The 13,064-nt window shown below is 42.6% G+C and overlaps 1 protein-coding gene across 2 annotated transcripts; it reads right to left on the bottom strand.

Moving 5' to 3' along the window:
- Nucleotides 1-2,554: 2,554 nt before the first annotated feature.
- On the bottom strand, nucleotides 2,555-13,050 carry LOC102206310 (transmembrane protein 182-like). 2 transcript variants are annotated; one of them, XM_005719529.2, is made up of 7 exons: nucleotides 12,941-13,050; nucleotides 12,443-12,506; nucleotides 10,155-11,219; nucleotides 7,589-7,712; nucleotides 6,967-7,065; nucleotides 4,630-4,767; nucleotides 2,555-4,311 (listed from the first exon to the last, which is right to left on the bottom strand). In XM_005719529.2, the coding sequence occupies exons 3-7, from the start codon at nucleotides 10,326-10,328 to the stop codon at nucleotides 4,091-4,093; spliced, it is 756 nt and encodes a 251-aa protein (XP_005719586.1). In that variant the 5' UTR covers nucleotides 10,329-11,219; nucleotides 12,443-12,506; nucleotides 12,941-13,050; the 3' UTR covers nucleotides 2,555-4,090. The 2 variants fall into 2 exon arrangements, with proteins under 2 accessions (XP_005719586.1, XP_005719587.1); XM_005719530.2 differs by lacking the exon at nucleotides 4,630-4,767.
- Between the last annotated feature and the right edge of the window lie 14 nt (nucleotides 13,051-13,064).

The raw sequence follows: 13,064 nt of genomic DNA, 5'->3' as shown, positions 1-13,064 counted from the left end.
TTTTCAGAGCGTTTAAGATCTTATTACCATGTCATGTCTTTATTCTTGTGATATACATTAACTATAACTATATAATAACACCATAATTGCCGACACTTGAAGTGCAAGATTATTTCTGTTTTAAATGAAGTGATACTGTGTTTCCATTGTAGTGGTTGACAGGGGAGGAGACATAAGAGTTAATTAACTCTGATTAGGATGAGCCACTGTCACTGAACAAGCCAGGGTTCTAGCTCGATACTCCACTCAGTAATTGCTTCCTTTCCTTTTTCTCTTCTTTCCTTTTACTTTCCCTTATATGTCTTCCTTGTGTCCATCCACGCATGGGAAGCTCGTCTTTCATAGAGGAGAGCTGGAGAGCCCTCTGCTGGCTCATCATGCACGTCTGTCAAGTGAAGATAGGCCAACTATTCATCTGGGCTGCAAAGCATTGGTTTGTTCAATAAAAATAAATAAAGATGTACAAAGTATGTTTTTCCATACAGAGTTCAGTTTTTCAGTCAGCTTCATGTAAAAGTCTTTAGTTGATTGTTTTTCATGTCTTTTAATCGCACACTGAGATCAGGCTCTGCGAGGGCCGTGCCATCTGTTGCAGGAGCTCTTACTCTTCCTCATGCTGCAGATAGCTGTTTATGACTCTGATCTTATATTTGGGTTTGTTGTCATGCTGCAGCAGGAATTTGGAACCAATAATAGGACTCCCTGATGAGAATGCAAGACAGATAAAAATGCAAACATCTGTGTATGGTCATTTGATCTGCACGAATCAAATTTAGTTTTACAAGAGAGACGTTTTAAGACACTGACATCAGCTTTTTTAAATCCTAAATAGACAAAGAGTAAAATGACTCTAACAGTCAAGAGTCATGGGGTTTTAGTAACCCCGATTCTCAATTCATACAGCTTTTGTGGTCCCAGCAGCAGCAAGCCAAGTTTCAGTGAAATTTCCTGCCATTTGATTAAAGCTACAACAATAGGATCAATACTTTGTTTCTATCCCTAAAGGTCAGTAGGTAGCACTCTGAATCATATTACATATATTATGTTTTTGTGAAAAAGAAAAAAACTGTACCAAAGTACATTTAACCAAAGCATTAACTTTAAAAGAAAGCTGATTAGCATGGCAATAGCAATAACATGGCTGATATCCTGAATTCAAATTGGATAAGCAGTAATCCTACTGATATACATCGATCTTTGTATTTCGCTAGCATTAGCTAGCTAACACTGATATTTATGAAGGATGTATTAATAAACATCCATTAATTACACATATTAATTAAGTAGTCAAAGAATCAGCTTAATCGAAGGTCAGTTGTTTAACATTTATGAGAATACGTCATTATGTGCTTATTTTTACAGAAAAAATGTCTACGAAATGCAGTGCCTACTTTGTAACACAGTCAACTCATGCTAAGCTGCACTTATACTTTGACATATTCAACAGATATTATGAGCAGAATAAGTCAGCGAGTTGATACAGTATTAAAGTCTTCCTACACAATCATTAGAAGTTTTAGTTTTCTTCTGCTCATGACTTACAGGACGTAAACTGAAAGAATTGAGGCTAGCCTAGCTTCAGGGCTAACAGCGTATGCGCTAACATTATTTGTGATGGGTTCAGTTTCAAGATGAGGACCAGACAACTCTCATAATCATGTATATTTAAACCTTATTAGTCAGTTTTTTAAGTAGGTACCCTTTCTCTTAATTTAACTCACCGAGCTTGAACAGAAAGAGTTAGAGCTACCACAAGGAATGATGATTAGCTCTTTTATAAAACAGGTATGGAGAGGGGAAGACAGCAGGTGGGGTCTCAGCAGAGGTCTTGGCAGGAGAGGATATTTATGCTCATGGCTCCTCGTGTTGTTAACAGAAAATGCAAATCAAAGTTACTATTACAGTGAGTATGTGTTTAAAGAATCAGGAGATGTACTTCTCTTTTAGTTACACAAACTGCTGTCGTACTGTTCAAGCCCCTCATGGTTCATCATAAGCCCCGAGAGTCTGAAAGAGTTTGGTTCTCAATATAGACCACAGGCCTGAGTCATGGCCTTTAGGTTACACACAACAAAGTAAAGAAGTTCAGTCAGGAATCTCTTCTTATTCTTATTATTCACGTAATTGTCACATAAAAGCGGTTCATAAAAACGTTTTTAGTCACCCGACGAGCAGCTAAAATGGGAGGTTTGCAGATTCGAAAGACTTTTTAAAAACATTTTCAGGCCTGAGTAAACTGCAAGGGTCTTCTAATGGGCAGTCAAAAGACAATACAATGGCTGCAATGTTTATTTCCTCTTCTTCTTTTTTTTTTCTTCTCAAATTTCAGTGAACCAGAAGAATATTTTGACCTGTTCAAAGAGTTCTAAGGACAGGGCCCAAATACTTAAAGGGATTATGCTAGGACAAGCTGCACTACCCACTCTCTGTTCCTAACTTCCTCCCCAGTGCCATTCGGTCCCTTTGCCTGAAAGACTTCCAGTGTTGCCTCATCTCTTTCAGGACCCTCACGTCCTCGAGCCTGACAGCCATCGCCTAATCAAAGACCTTCTTTTCAGAGGGAATGCTAAGTGCTCCTTAAATGGAATGAAAACAGGACACTTATTACTTGCTATTAAATTATTTTCAGTGATAGTACACTTAACAGAAAACAAAGCTAATGTAAAACATGCCATTAAAGCTCAACTGTCACTGGAGACATCCGCTGGTCCAAGTCTGTCTGAGTGGCCAGCAATGGTAGCGACAACCACATCATCGGCCTCGCATGTAGCGCCACTAGCAAATCACTGACTGCATGCCACAGGCTTTGACTTCTTCTGTTTGTTTTTCATCTGTCAGACTGTCATCACGCTTCCTCAGATCAGAAGTGGTGCTTTTTTTCCCCCTGTGGTTGAAATCCTGTCAGAAACCAGCTGTGCTCAGCTGTTCAGACTTCCTGCTCAAAGGACCCAGTGTTCATTTGTTATGTCACAAAGTCGAATCAGTTTTATTGATATATGTTGTTGTATTTTCTGCACAGAAATAATTCCACACACAGAATTTCATTGCAAAGATGTTACAGTCGGTCTTGCATAAAGCAGCTCTAGTAACGATATTTAGATATTATGTGCACGTGTATTTCAGAAATCAGTGGACAGTTTGATCACAGCGTGTATGTGTGTGTGTTTGCGTGTGCATGAACACACGTGTGTCGAGTCCTTTGAAGCAGACATACACCCCACCACTATCACTGCCGTTCTTGCTCCTCAGATGAAAGCTGATATGTGATCGAGAGTCCGGCCGCTTGTTTCCATTCAGAGCAGTGAAAAGGAAAGACGAGCTAATATTGTAGCACTTGTGATACAATCACACGTCAGCGTTTCTCCTTTTGAATAACACAAGAAAAGATTCCTATAGGGCACAGCTCATTTTGGGAATTATTTTTGGATTTAGCTGCACTCTGGGTTTGAAATCTAAATCTAAAGTTTCTGTAAAAGGTGGAAAAAAGAACAAAAAACCAGAAAGAAACAATAAAGCATGGGGGGATTGAATGAGGAGTAAAATGTGATTGGGGTGAAGGAGGCAGGTGGCTGGCCTGCTGTACACCAACCAAACCCACAAACAGCTGTTCATTTCTCAAAGCACCCTTGTGCCCCCCTCCATGCATCAATTCTCCCTCTCTCTTTCTGTCTCTCCCCCCCCAATATCTTCCTCTTTCCCGCTCCACCCCCACCCTCTCCCCAAGCCTCCAGTCCACCCAGCCATTCCTGCCTCCCACCTCACTCTGCTGCAGCTAAACACACTTTGATCACGCGCCAGAATCAGGACACAGCTGGCTCACCCGTGCACTTCTCACCGTCTGCTTATCATTTGTGGCGATAGTAAAACATGGCAGCGATAACATGTTTAAGTAAATAGTGACATTTGAGGAGAAATTAAGCAAAGTGGGAGACAGACAGAAAACTTCCAGGAGACCCAAAGCAGCGGCAGTCTTTCCTGTACTTACATCCCAAAAACACGCTAATCCAGTCAAGTGCAGGACATAAAAAAGTCAGGCCTCTCCACCACCACCCGCTCCCCTCCTCTCCACCCTGTGATCCAGGCGGGCAGGTCACTTGCTGGCATGAATTGCACGGCCTACCAGCAAGAAGACCAAACCAGAGATGAGCTCCAGGGGCACTCCGGCAGCCGCCACCATGAATGACAGGCCGTAGAGGACTGAAACCTCAGCGTTCGGACATGTTTCCCCTCTCTCCTGAAGGATGTAGCTCTTCACATCCACCACCTCCATCCACAGGACGTAGAGCAGAAGCGTGAACAGGAACAGGCAGGCTGCGGAGAGAGACAGTATTAGAGAGACAGACACAGAGGCCGTCAGTGCTGTGAGTGGCTGCAGAGGAACGCAGCTCCTCTTCATCTCTACTGTTACCACGGCGGCAGTGTTTACTGCTGTCGTTATAGTGACAACACTGCAGAGTGACATCTGCTGCTCCGCGTGCCGGGTGTGTGTTTATCATGTGACAGGTATGAACAGCTGACAGCAGCAAAGGCTGCAGAATGAATGTGCGTCTGTGCATTCGTCTCTTATTTCACGCTACAGTTAGGACCTACACACACACATAGATGCACAGGCAGCAGTCTATATTTTACCAGCAGCTAAGAGGAAGGCCCCGCCCAACTTGTAGAGTTTGTAGCTGATGAAAGGAACACCACAGACCAAGAGGAAGCCTCCAGCCAGAGCTAAGACGAGTCCGAGGATTATCAGCACGGTCCAGAAGCCCCGAAACACTGCAAGAAACACAAGCACAGCAGTGGAATCCCATAAGTGTTCTGCAAAGAAAGGGTGTTTTTGCTCAGGTTTTCAGTTTAATCCCAGCCCCTTGGATTCATTTGCTGACCGGTCCGCAAGCAAGATGCTGAAGCCCAGGTTGCTCCTGTCGGCTGGCGAGTCTTGCATTCCTACCCAGGATTTTTGTGTATGTGTGTGAATGGAAGAATAGGAAACACATTGCAAAGTGCTTTGTAGAGCTGCCAAGGTTAAAAGGATGTCATATAAGAACGGATCATTTACATGTAAGAAGCTAAAGTCAGCATCCAGTTACTCTGGCTCTGAGAAAAAGAAAGCAAGAAAACTGCTCTTCCACATCAGTCATTACGTGTTCATTTTGTTTGGTTTCAGTCACAGGAAGGCAACGCTGGTTCTGATCTTTTGCAAGAAGATTGGAAACAACCAGCCATCTGTAGATGTGGTTAAATGCTGTCCTATTTAACACACAAATAGAAGAGTGTTTCCCATCTTCCCATGAAACACTTAGCAAGAAAGCACAAAAAAGTGTTTCCCAAAATAGACTGTTCCTTCAGGCTGGTCCTTTAATAACTTCGATATGGTCCTGATACGTTTAGGCTGTAATATGAGCACTTTTTGACTGAATAATAAATACCAGATTAAGTATTTCTCTGCTAAATCTTTACTGCTGTAGCAAAGATGGGATTTACTACTGATATATATGTGGGGACCTACAGATGAGGCCAAAATTACTAAGCGTTGCTTCTTTTAACGGATCGAAGGAATTTGTTATACAAGTGTCAAGAACAGGAGTGAGGAGTATCCTCAATAAATTCCAAGAAACCCACAGAGTACAGAACACGCCTGGCAGTGGTAGGAAGTGAAAGATTTCAAAGATTCTGGAAAGAAAACTAGTGAGAGATGTTTCTAGAGAGCCCAGAATAACTGCGAAGACACCCATGAATGATTTAGCCAAGTTGGGAATTGTAGTCTCAAATGAGACAATCACTAGAGCCCTGCACAGGAATGATGCGAGATTGGAGACCAGGAAAAACTTCACTTCTGCAGAAGACACACCTTCAAGCCAGACTGCGGTGTGCTAAGGACACCCTAGAGACAGATAATGCACACTAGAAGAGCGAGAAGAGGAGATAAAACTAGAGCTCTTTGTCCACAGACACTTTGCTGATGTTTGGAGAAAGTAGTGAGAGTTCTACATCTTAAAGCGTCCCCACAGTGAAACACGGTGGTGGGAGGATCATGATGGGTGGATGCTTCAGTGGGTCTGGAACTGGGAATCTCATCGAGGTGGAAGGAATCATGAAGTTTATGTGAAGATTTTAAAAGCATTCAAAAACAAACCTGAGTCTGGGTCGTCTCTTTATCTTTAAACACAACAACAACCCAAAATATGTCGCTCCTGGGGAAGAACTACCTCCAGAACACCAAAGTAAATGTTACTGACTGGCCAGTTCAAAAAATGCAAAGCCCTGACTTGAAAATCACTGTGGGATGAACTGAAAACCAGGGTCCCTGCTGGAAGACCATCAAATCTGGAGAGCATGTGAGACATGTTGAAAACTACAACAAACGACTGCAGGCTGTTATCCAGCAAAAAGAGTAAACGACTGACTGTTAGCATCGAGGAGGTAATTATTTGGAACCTGGTAGTTTTTGTGAAATAATTTTGTTTCTATGTGCAAAGCAAAAATAATGTAAGCATCCAAAATAAAACAAGGATGTTCAGACAAGCTGTGCTAAAAACAAGTTATCGCTCTGTTAAACAGCATTTGGGAAATACCCATATTTTTATTCAAGAGTAAAAACTATTTCTCAATCATGTATCAAAGATTTGTATCAAAGATAATTTTACTTGAAGTTTAGGAGTGAGACTACACCTTAAGCACTCCTCTTCTAAATACCTGTACCTGCTCCAAACACCTGTCTGTTCTCGCTTTTAGGTCCCACCCTCCCCGTCTTTCTCTCCGTTTCCCAGATAGGCACTTGGTGTATCCGGCATCCTCATATCAATCTTCTCCAAACCTCTGCCTCTCACCCAGCTGGCGTCAAATAATCTATCCACGATTATTTGTACATATTTTGTTGTTCATAAAATGTCTTACAGATTTGACCTCACTACTGAACAACAGGAAACAGAAAGACGTGTGTCCATGCAGCATATATTTGAGACTGTGAATTACCTGCTGTGGGGTCATAATTTGGATGAGGGACTTGTCCAACTGCAACCGGTAGCGGGAAGAGGTAACCATGGATGCAAACCTTAGACTCTGGCTGGTTTGCTATAGTTAAAAAAATGAGAAATGTTTACAAAAATAATCACTCAAAATAATGGGCAAAGGTCTATAACCACAATAAACAGCAGACATATTAAGGCTTACACATAATTCAGTACTGACTTTATTGTTGCCTTTTATTTCCCATCATTGACTAGATTTTCTAAAAGCAGTGTCTGAATGAGTGGCAGAAGCACACTCAGCTATCGGGCCACTTGAATAACAATATGCTCAATGGTTGTTCTGGATTTCTTTTTCAATTCAGTGATGAAACATTAAGTGCAGCAGAAAATAAAAAAGACACAAATGCAAAATGCAGTCGGGGGAAAACAAAAAGCCCCAAAACACCCCATAAACAACATATTTTAGCAATCCTTTACATTTACTGTCACATATGGGCATTTTTCTTTTCTGCACTTGTAGCATGTCAAGGAGACCGCAGTGTTGAGCAAGGGACACGCAACCACATTGGACAACTCCCAGGAAAACCTTTGCTCAGCTTAACTAGAGGAAAGTTTCGCCTACGTACTGAAGAGAGTGGCCAGCACTGCGTGCGTCGTGGGCTCCACCTGAAACGCACAGCGCCAGAAAAAGCCCTCGTGGTGCAGCGTGAGGGAAGGAGGGGAGGTACTCGCTTCTTCCACCAACAGCGTCTAAGAAAAAGAAATGGAAGACAGACTGACATCACACAGATAGATGCTCGAATACCTAAAGATGGATGAATCCCATTTTCTGTCAGCGCTGTCAACACGTCTGCGCTCGCGGCTCTGTGTGATTCTCTACTTCACTGGAGCCACGGCATCAAACGTGGTTCTGATTATGGCCTGCTGGTCTGTGAGGTTTTCGAGGGGGAACTTATATTCTCTGCTCGCTTGTCAGAAATATGATTGATGGCGCCGAATAACACAACAACTTTAATCATCCTGTTTTATTGAAAATGAAAGACTTTGTTTCTGTGATGTTACGGAGGAATTCACTGGGGGATTAGCTTTTATAAATATATCCCTTACGTTGCACTCTTTGAACTTTCCCACAAGTGCTTCATGGGAGAATAAACTGGAAAATTAAAGGGCCACTCCACTGATTTTACACATGAAGCTCAGCCGGCTCGTCAGTGAGAGTCCTACTCGCCGTGTAAAAACAGTCGTATCAAGGTGCCACAGTTTTGTCAAACCTTACCCCGAACTGCTTTTATTTTACAGCTGGCAGTCGAAGTGATGGTCCAAAAATATTAAATCTATGAAATACACTCAAATATTCCGCAGCATGCTGATGGCAGCAAAAGGTTATCAAGGATGTCAGTGTGTGATGACTGGGTGGTCCACAGCTGTGGTCCAGACTGAAAGATCTCAACATCTGGGTGGATTACTCTGACATACTCTATATAATCCCTGTTTTTGTCTCCTACTCATGAAATAATACCTCGGCTGCTTATTTGCTTAATATCAGCATGTTCATATTTTAACCAGAGCCATGCTCATCTTCACAAAGATGCTACTGTAGTGTGTATGATGGGATGCTGTGTCACAAACTCTGGATGTGAAGTCAGAATGTAGGTGTGTAATGAGCAGGGAGGGTTTGATGAAAAGTGCATTTGGAGGTATTGTTGTAAGATCATAAAGGCCACTAAATACAAACTACAAGTCCACATGTCTCTTCTAACTCCTCTCCTGCACACTTTACAGAAGTGCAGTCACCTACAACAGGAAGGCCAAACATAAGGTCCGGGGGCCAGAATCAACCCGGCAACAGCTCCAATCAGGCCCATTGATTTTGAACCTTTAACTGTATTTTCATACGTTTTACAGCTTTTCTGATGAAGATCTCCAACAACTTGTAAAGTACCAGTGAGGACAGTGCAGGGAATGAGCAAGCTGAACTTTTTCTGTACTTTTGCGAATTTATCATGTGGAAGGACTGAGGCGTGCTGTTTAAACTGCACTTCTTGTTCTTATATTGAGACATCTCATGGATTTAATGTTTGGATCAAAGTCTTTACACTGACAGAAAGGGGAGTTTTACTGGTCCAGTCTACTTAAGATCAAACTGGGCTGTACTAACCACTATGTAAAATGAGTTTAGACATCCCTGGCCTCCCACACGTTTGGGCAGAGTGTAATCGGTCAAAAAAAAAAAATGCAGTGGTTTCCAAATCAGGAAGACTTCTGATAATGATTGTCAGTCAGCAACTTTTACTGGATTCACAAATGCAAGACCTTTGCTATGCCATTAAAGAGACAAAAACATATTTTTTAAAAACACTCCAGTTGAACTTATCTAAGAGGCAAAGTGGAAAACTGTAGCCTGACTGCTTTCTCTTGCAGGCCAAAGAGGTTAAGAGTCCTCTGCCCTGACACGGTTAAAAGTTAGTACCTGTGTTGGTATGGAAGTAGATTAATAATGGATTGTATTTATATAGCACTTTTCAAGGCACCCAAAGCGCTTTACAATTCCACTATTCATTCACACACTGGTGGAGGCAAGCTACAGTTGTAGCCACAGCTGCCCCGGGGCAGACTGACAGAAGCGAGGCTGCCATATCGCGCCATCGGCCCCTCTGGCCATCACCAGTACGGTAAAGTGTCTTGCCCAAGAACATAACGAGCAGGACAGAGAGCCCGGAGATCAAACCGGCAACCTTTCAGTTACAGATGCGCTTCCAAACCCCCTGAGCCATTAGTGAGCATTACTCAGGTAACTGGTAATGCTGACCAGGTAGCATCAAATTCTAAACTTATATTTTTTTCTTTTAAAAACAAAATCCCTCTGCTTCAACATTTGCTGTTTTCCTTGTTCTAGTTTTAATTAAAACTCATATGTTCTGTGATTATAAATGTGTTTTGCACAGCCTCCCAGCTTCTTTGGAAACAAGGTTGTAAATTGCTTCAGGACATCTTTAAATATCTTATAGTGGCATAGCTCACACAGCAGCGAGTCCACAGCACCTGATCGGGTTTCCCCGTTTATTCTTTTTGTGGTTTTCACGTGTGACCAGTTAAAAATAATATTTTCGGTTGCTGTTATTGAATTGATGTGTTTTGATGGAAGTGATCAGTGATTGCTTATGTTAGGAATCGCACTTCTATCTGTCCTACCTCAGTCCTGTTGGCATCTTTGTCCCCCATCGGTGTCGTTTGTGTTTGCCATCTATATGGTCCGCAGTTGTCGCTTGCGACCAGCCAGTAGTCAGTACCAAATGCCAGGAAGAAACACAGAGTCCCTATTACCCCAAAAATCCCCCCAGACAGGGCTGCAGCTCCCACCCTCATAACTCCGGCCTTTACCCCGCTTTAAAGTATGATTCCTCTTAGCTTTTAGTCTTCAGGTCAGTGACTCCTTACTTGTGTCCACTCTGAAGGCTGTCTGCCCAGTCCCAATCCTAAAGAACATGGCCAGCCTCTCTCAGCCACTCCCTGGCATGCTGGGAGCTGTGAGGAAAAAAATGCTACAGTAACTGAGCAGGTCAAACAGAGGGAGGTGGGGGGACAGGAGTTATTTTAGGATGCAGTAAGCCTGTCCTCGTCAGATTACCAGTGTATGTATTTTGCTGTGCATTTGTAAAGGAAACAAGGAGAGGAAAGATTGGCGTGAGGACGTTGTGGGCAGCAGGTATCAGCATTTATGACTGCGAGGTATTTGTAATGTTTGTGTTACTCTGGGAATGGTGCTTTGAAAATGAATTAGGCTGGAGATGCAAGAGTTGTTCAAGAGGTGAAACATAGAGCTGAGAAAAGCTTTATTGTAGCCGGCAAATACTCTGAATAAATAAATAAAACCATTAAATTCATTTTATGAGGAATTTACTTTGGATGCGTCCATGAAATTGCTGAAGACTTCTACTAGTTCTGCTTTGCACCTCACATCTCTGTGCTTAAAGGAATACAAGGTACTTATCACTTCAAATGATGGAACACGCTGAGTTCTTTGCTTTCATATGTTTTTCCTCCCTCCCTCCCCGTGTCTCACAGTCTGCATTCATTGCTGCTTCTCATTCTCCAAAACAAAGCTGAGGTGTTTCCTGGCGGCTCTCTCCATGGTTTCCTGATGTTTTGGAGAGACTAGGTCTTCTCTAGCAGCTTTTGGATCCATTGATCTAGTCTGAGCCGGGCCAGCTGAGTCTGAGGAGTCCAAGAGAGTGGATCGTGGACTAATGGAGCACACTGCCAAGAGGGAAGAGGGTGAAGTGAGCTCAAGAGTCACAAAGTCAAAAAAGCTTCTGGTCAAAGATCAGGAGGGAGAGAAATACTAATAACCTGTTTTTTTTTCTTTCTTTTCTTTAAGTTAGAGCAGAAAGTTTGAGAGACAGCAAACACACAGTTAAAAAACTGCATGAATTAAAACACAATTTTGCAGAAGTAGACAGGATGACTGAGTTTTAATCTTACGTACTAACTAGCAAGAAAAGCAAAAAGCCTTTAAAAGTAAAGCTTTCCATTTGTTCAACATAAGTTTGATAAACAGACATTTGAAAAAGAAAGTGGTTGTCGGACTCTATGCGATCACATGAAAAAAACAAAGTGCACCTTTATTGGTTCCATATGAGGGGAAAGTAGCAGCCTTAATTCATAATTTTGGTCATGTAGCCTGGAAAGTAGCAGCCTGGAGAAACTGCAAAAAACCAAAGAGCTGCATGTCTGACTCCACGGGCCTCAGTTAGCATGTTAAATGTTAAACTTCATGACAGAATGGTTGGTGAGATAAGTTATGGCTTGTTTTAGAGTGCCAGGAGAAAAAACGACCATGGCAGCATGGTTTAGTTTTGAAAAGCTGCATCTGAACAAACAACTTCTGAAACAATGTCATTTGGACAGACCAACAAGACCGAATTTGAGCTGTCTCACCATCATGCACAGTTACGTTTGGAAAACTTAGACACAGCATATGAGCTGTCAGGCACAGTGGTGGAGGGGTGGTGATTTGGGCTTGTCTTGGGGCTGCGAGACCCGTGCACCTTGCAGTTATTGAGTTTAACTCAGTGCACCAAAGTCATCTAGAGTCAAATGTAATGCTATCTGAGAGCTAAAGTTTGGCTGAGAGTAGGTTATTTGGCATGGTAATGATCCCAAACATCGAGGTGTTACCATGGCTGAGCCAAAGTCCAGACATCAGCTTCATTAAAAACTGTGGTAGGACATAAAGAGAACCTGCAAAACCGCAATGAACTGAAGCAATGATGTAAAGAAGAGCAGGAAAAATGTATTGACAATGATGCGAGAGACTGATAAGGTCATACAGAGAATTAATGATTCAAGTTATTGTTACGTAAGTTGGTCCTACAAGCTGCTGAATCATGCAGAGGACTTGGCTGTTTTTTTATAGGACTGCATAGAGTCCTGTCAAGACTTTCTGTTTCACATGGCTGTGCATCTGGCTGCGTCTTTACCTGTGTGAGATCTGCTAAGTCCAGTTCTCACTCTCTGTGGCTCACTTAGCCCACCATCCTCCCCCTGCAAAAGTAGAAATACACAGTACAGCACCATGGAGGATGTTCTCTACTCTGATACCGACACTCCATCATTCACGTAGAGTTTAAACAGATTCCTAAACTTGGATGCAGTATTTCAACATGAATCCACTAAGCCACAGGTGTCGAACTCCAGGCCTCGAGGGCGATGTGTCCTTGATCCAACACAGCTCATTCAAATGGCTAAAGTACCTCCTCAATAAGTCTTGAAGTTTTCCAGAAACCTGGTAAGGAGCTAATCATTTGATTCAGGTGTGTTGACCCAGGGTGAGATCTAAAACCTGCAGGACACCGGCCCTTGAGGCCTGGAGTTCGACACCCCTGCAACCCTGTGAACTTACTCTCCTAACTATTCAGTCTTTTTAATTCTGTTCAATAAAACCTGAATATGAGGAAATGCAGGTAGTTTGCATGCACCTGAAAGTGTGTGATTGTGTTGTATGAGTATCTTTCTCCCAGACTTTGGTGTCTGTAAAGGGGCTTCCTTGTTCTGTCCACCGATGTGTCCTGGTGCAGGGTGTGTCTGCTGTAGGCTGGTGTC

Source organism: Pundamilia nyererei, unplaced genomic scaffold, assembly GCF_000239375.1.
Source record: "Pundamilia nyererei isolate P.nyererei 1_Seehausen unplaced genomic scaffold, PunNye1.0 scaffold00001, whole genome shotgun sequence".
Lineage (NCBI taxonomy): Eukaryota > Metazoa > Chordata > Actinopteri > Cichliformes > Cichlidae > Pundamilia > Pundamilia nyererei.
Note: the sequence above shows the minus strand (reverse complement) of the source record. Positions and strands in the feature narration are given on the sequence as shown.

What these genes read in the sequence shown, in the direction of transcription:
- LOC102206310 (XM_005719529.2), bottom strand. Translation starts at nt 10,328, where the DNA reads ATGAGGGTGGGAGCTGCAGCCCTGTCTGGGGGGATTTTTGGGGTAATA. An exon ending in AAATTATGACCCCACAGCAG is followed by an intron (nt 4,768 to 6,966) that starts GTAATTCACAGT and finishes TGTTTCTTGCAG; the next exon opens with TGTTTCGGGGCTTCTGGACC. An exon ending in GGCCTTCCTCTTAGCTGCTG is followed by an intron (nt 4,312 to 4,629) that starts GTAAAATATAGA and finishes CTCTCTCCGCAG; the next exon opens with CCTGCCTGTTCCTGTTCACG.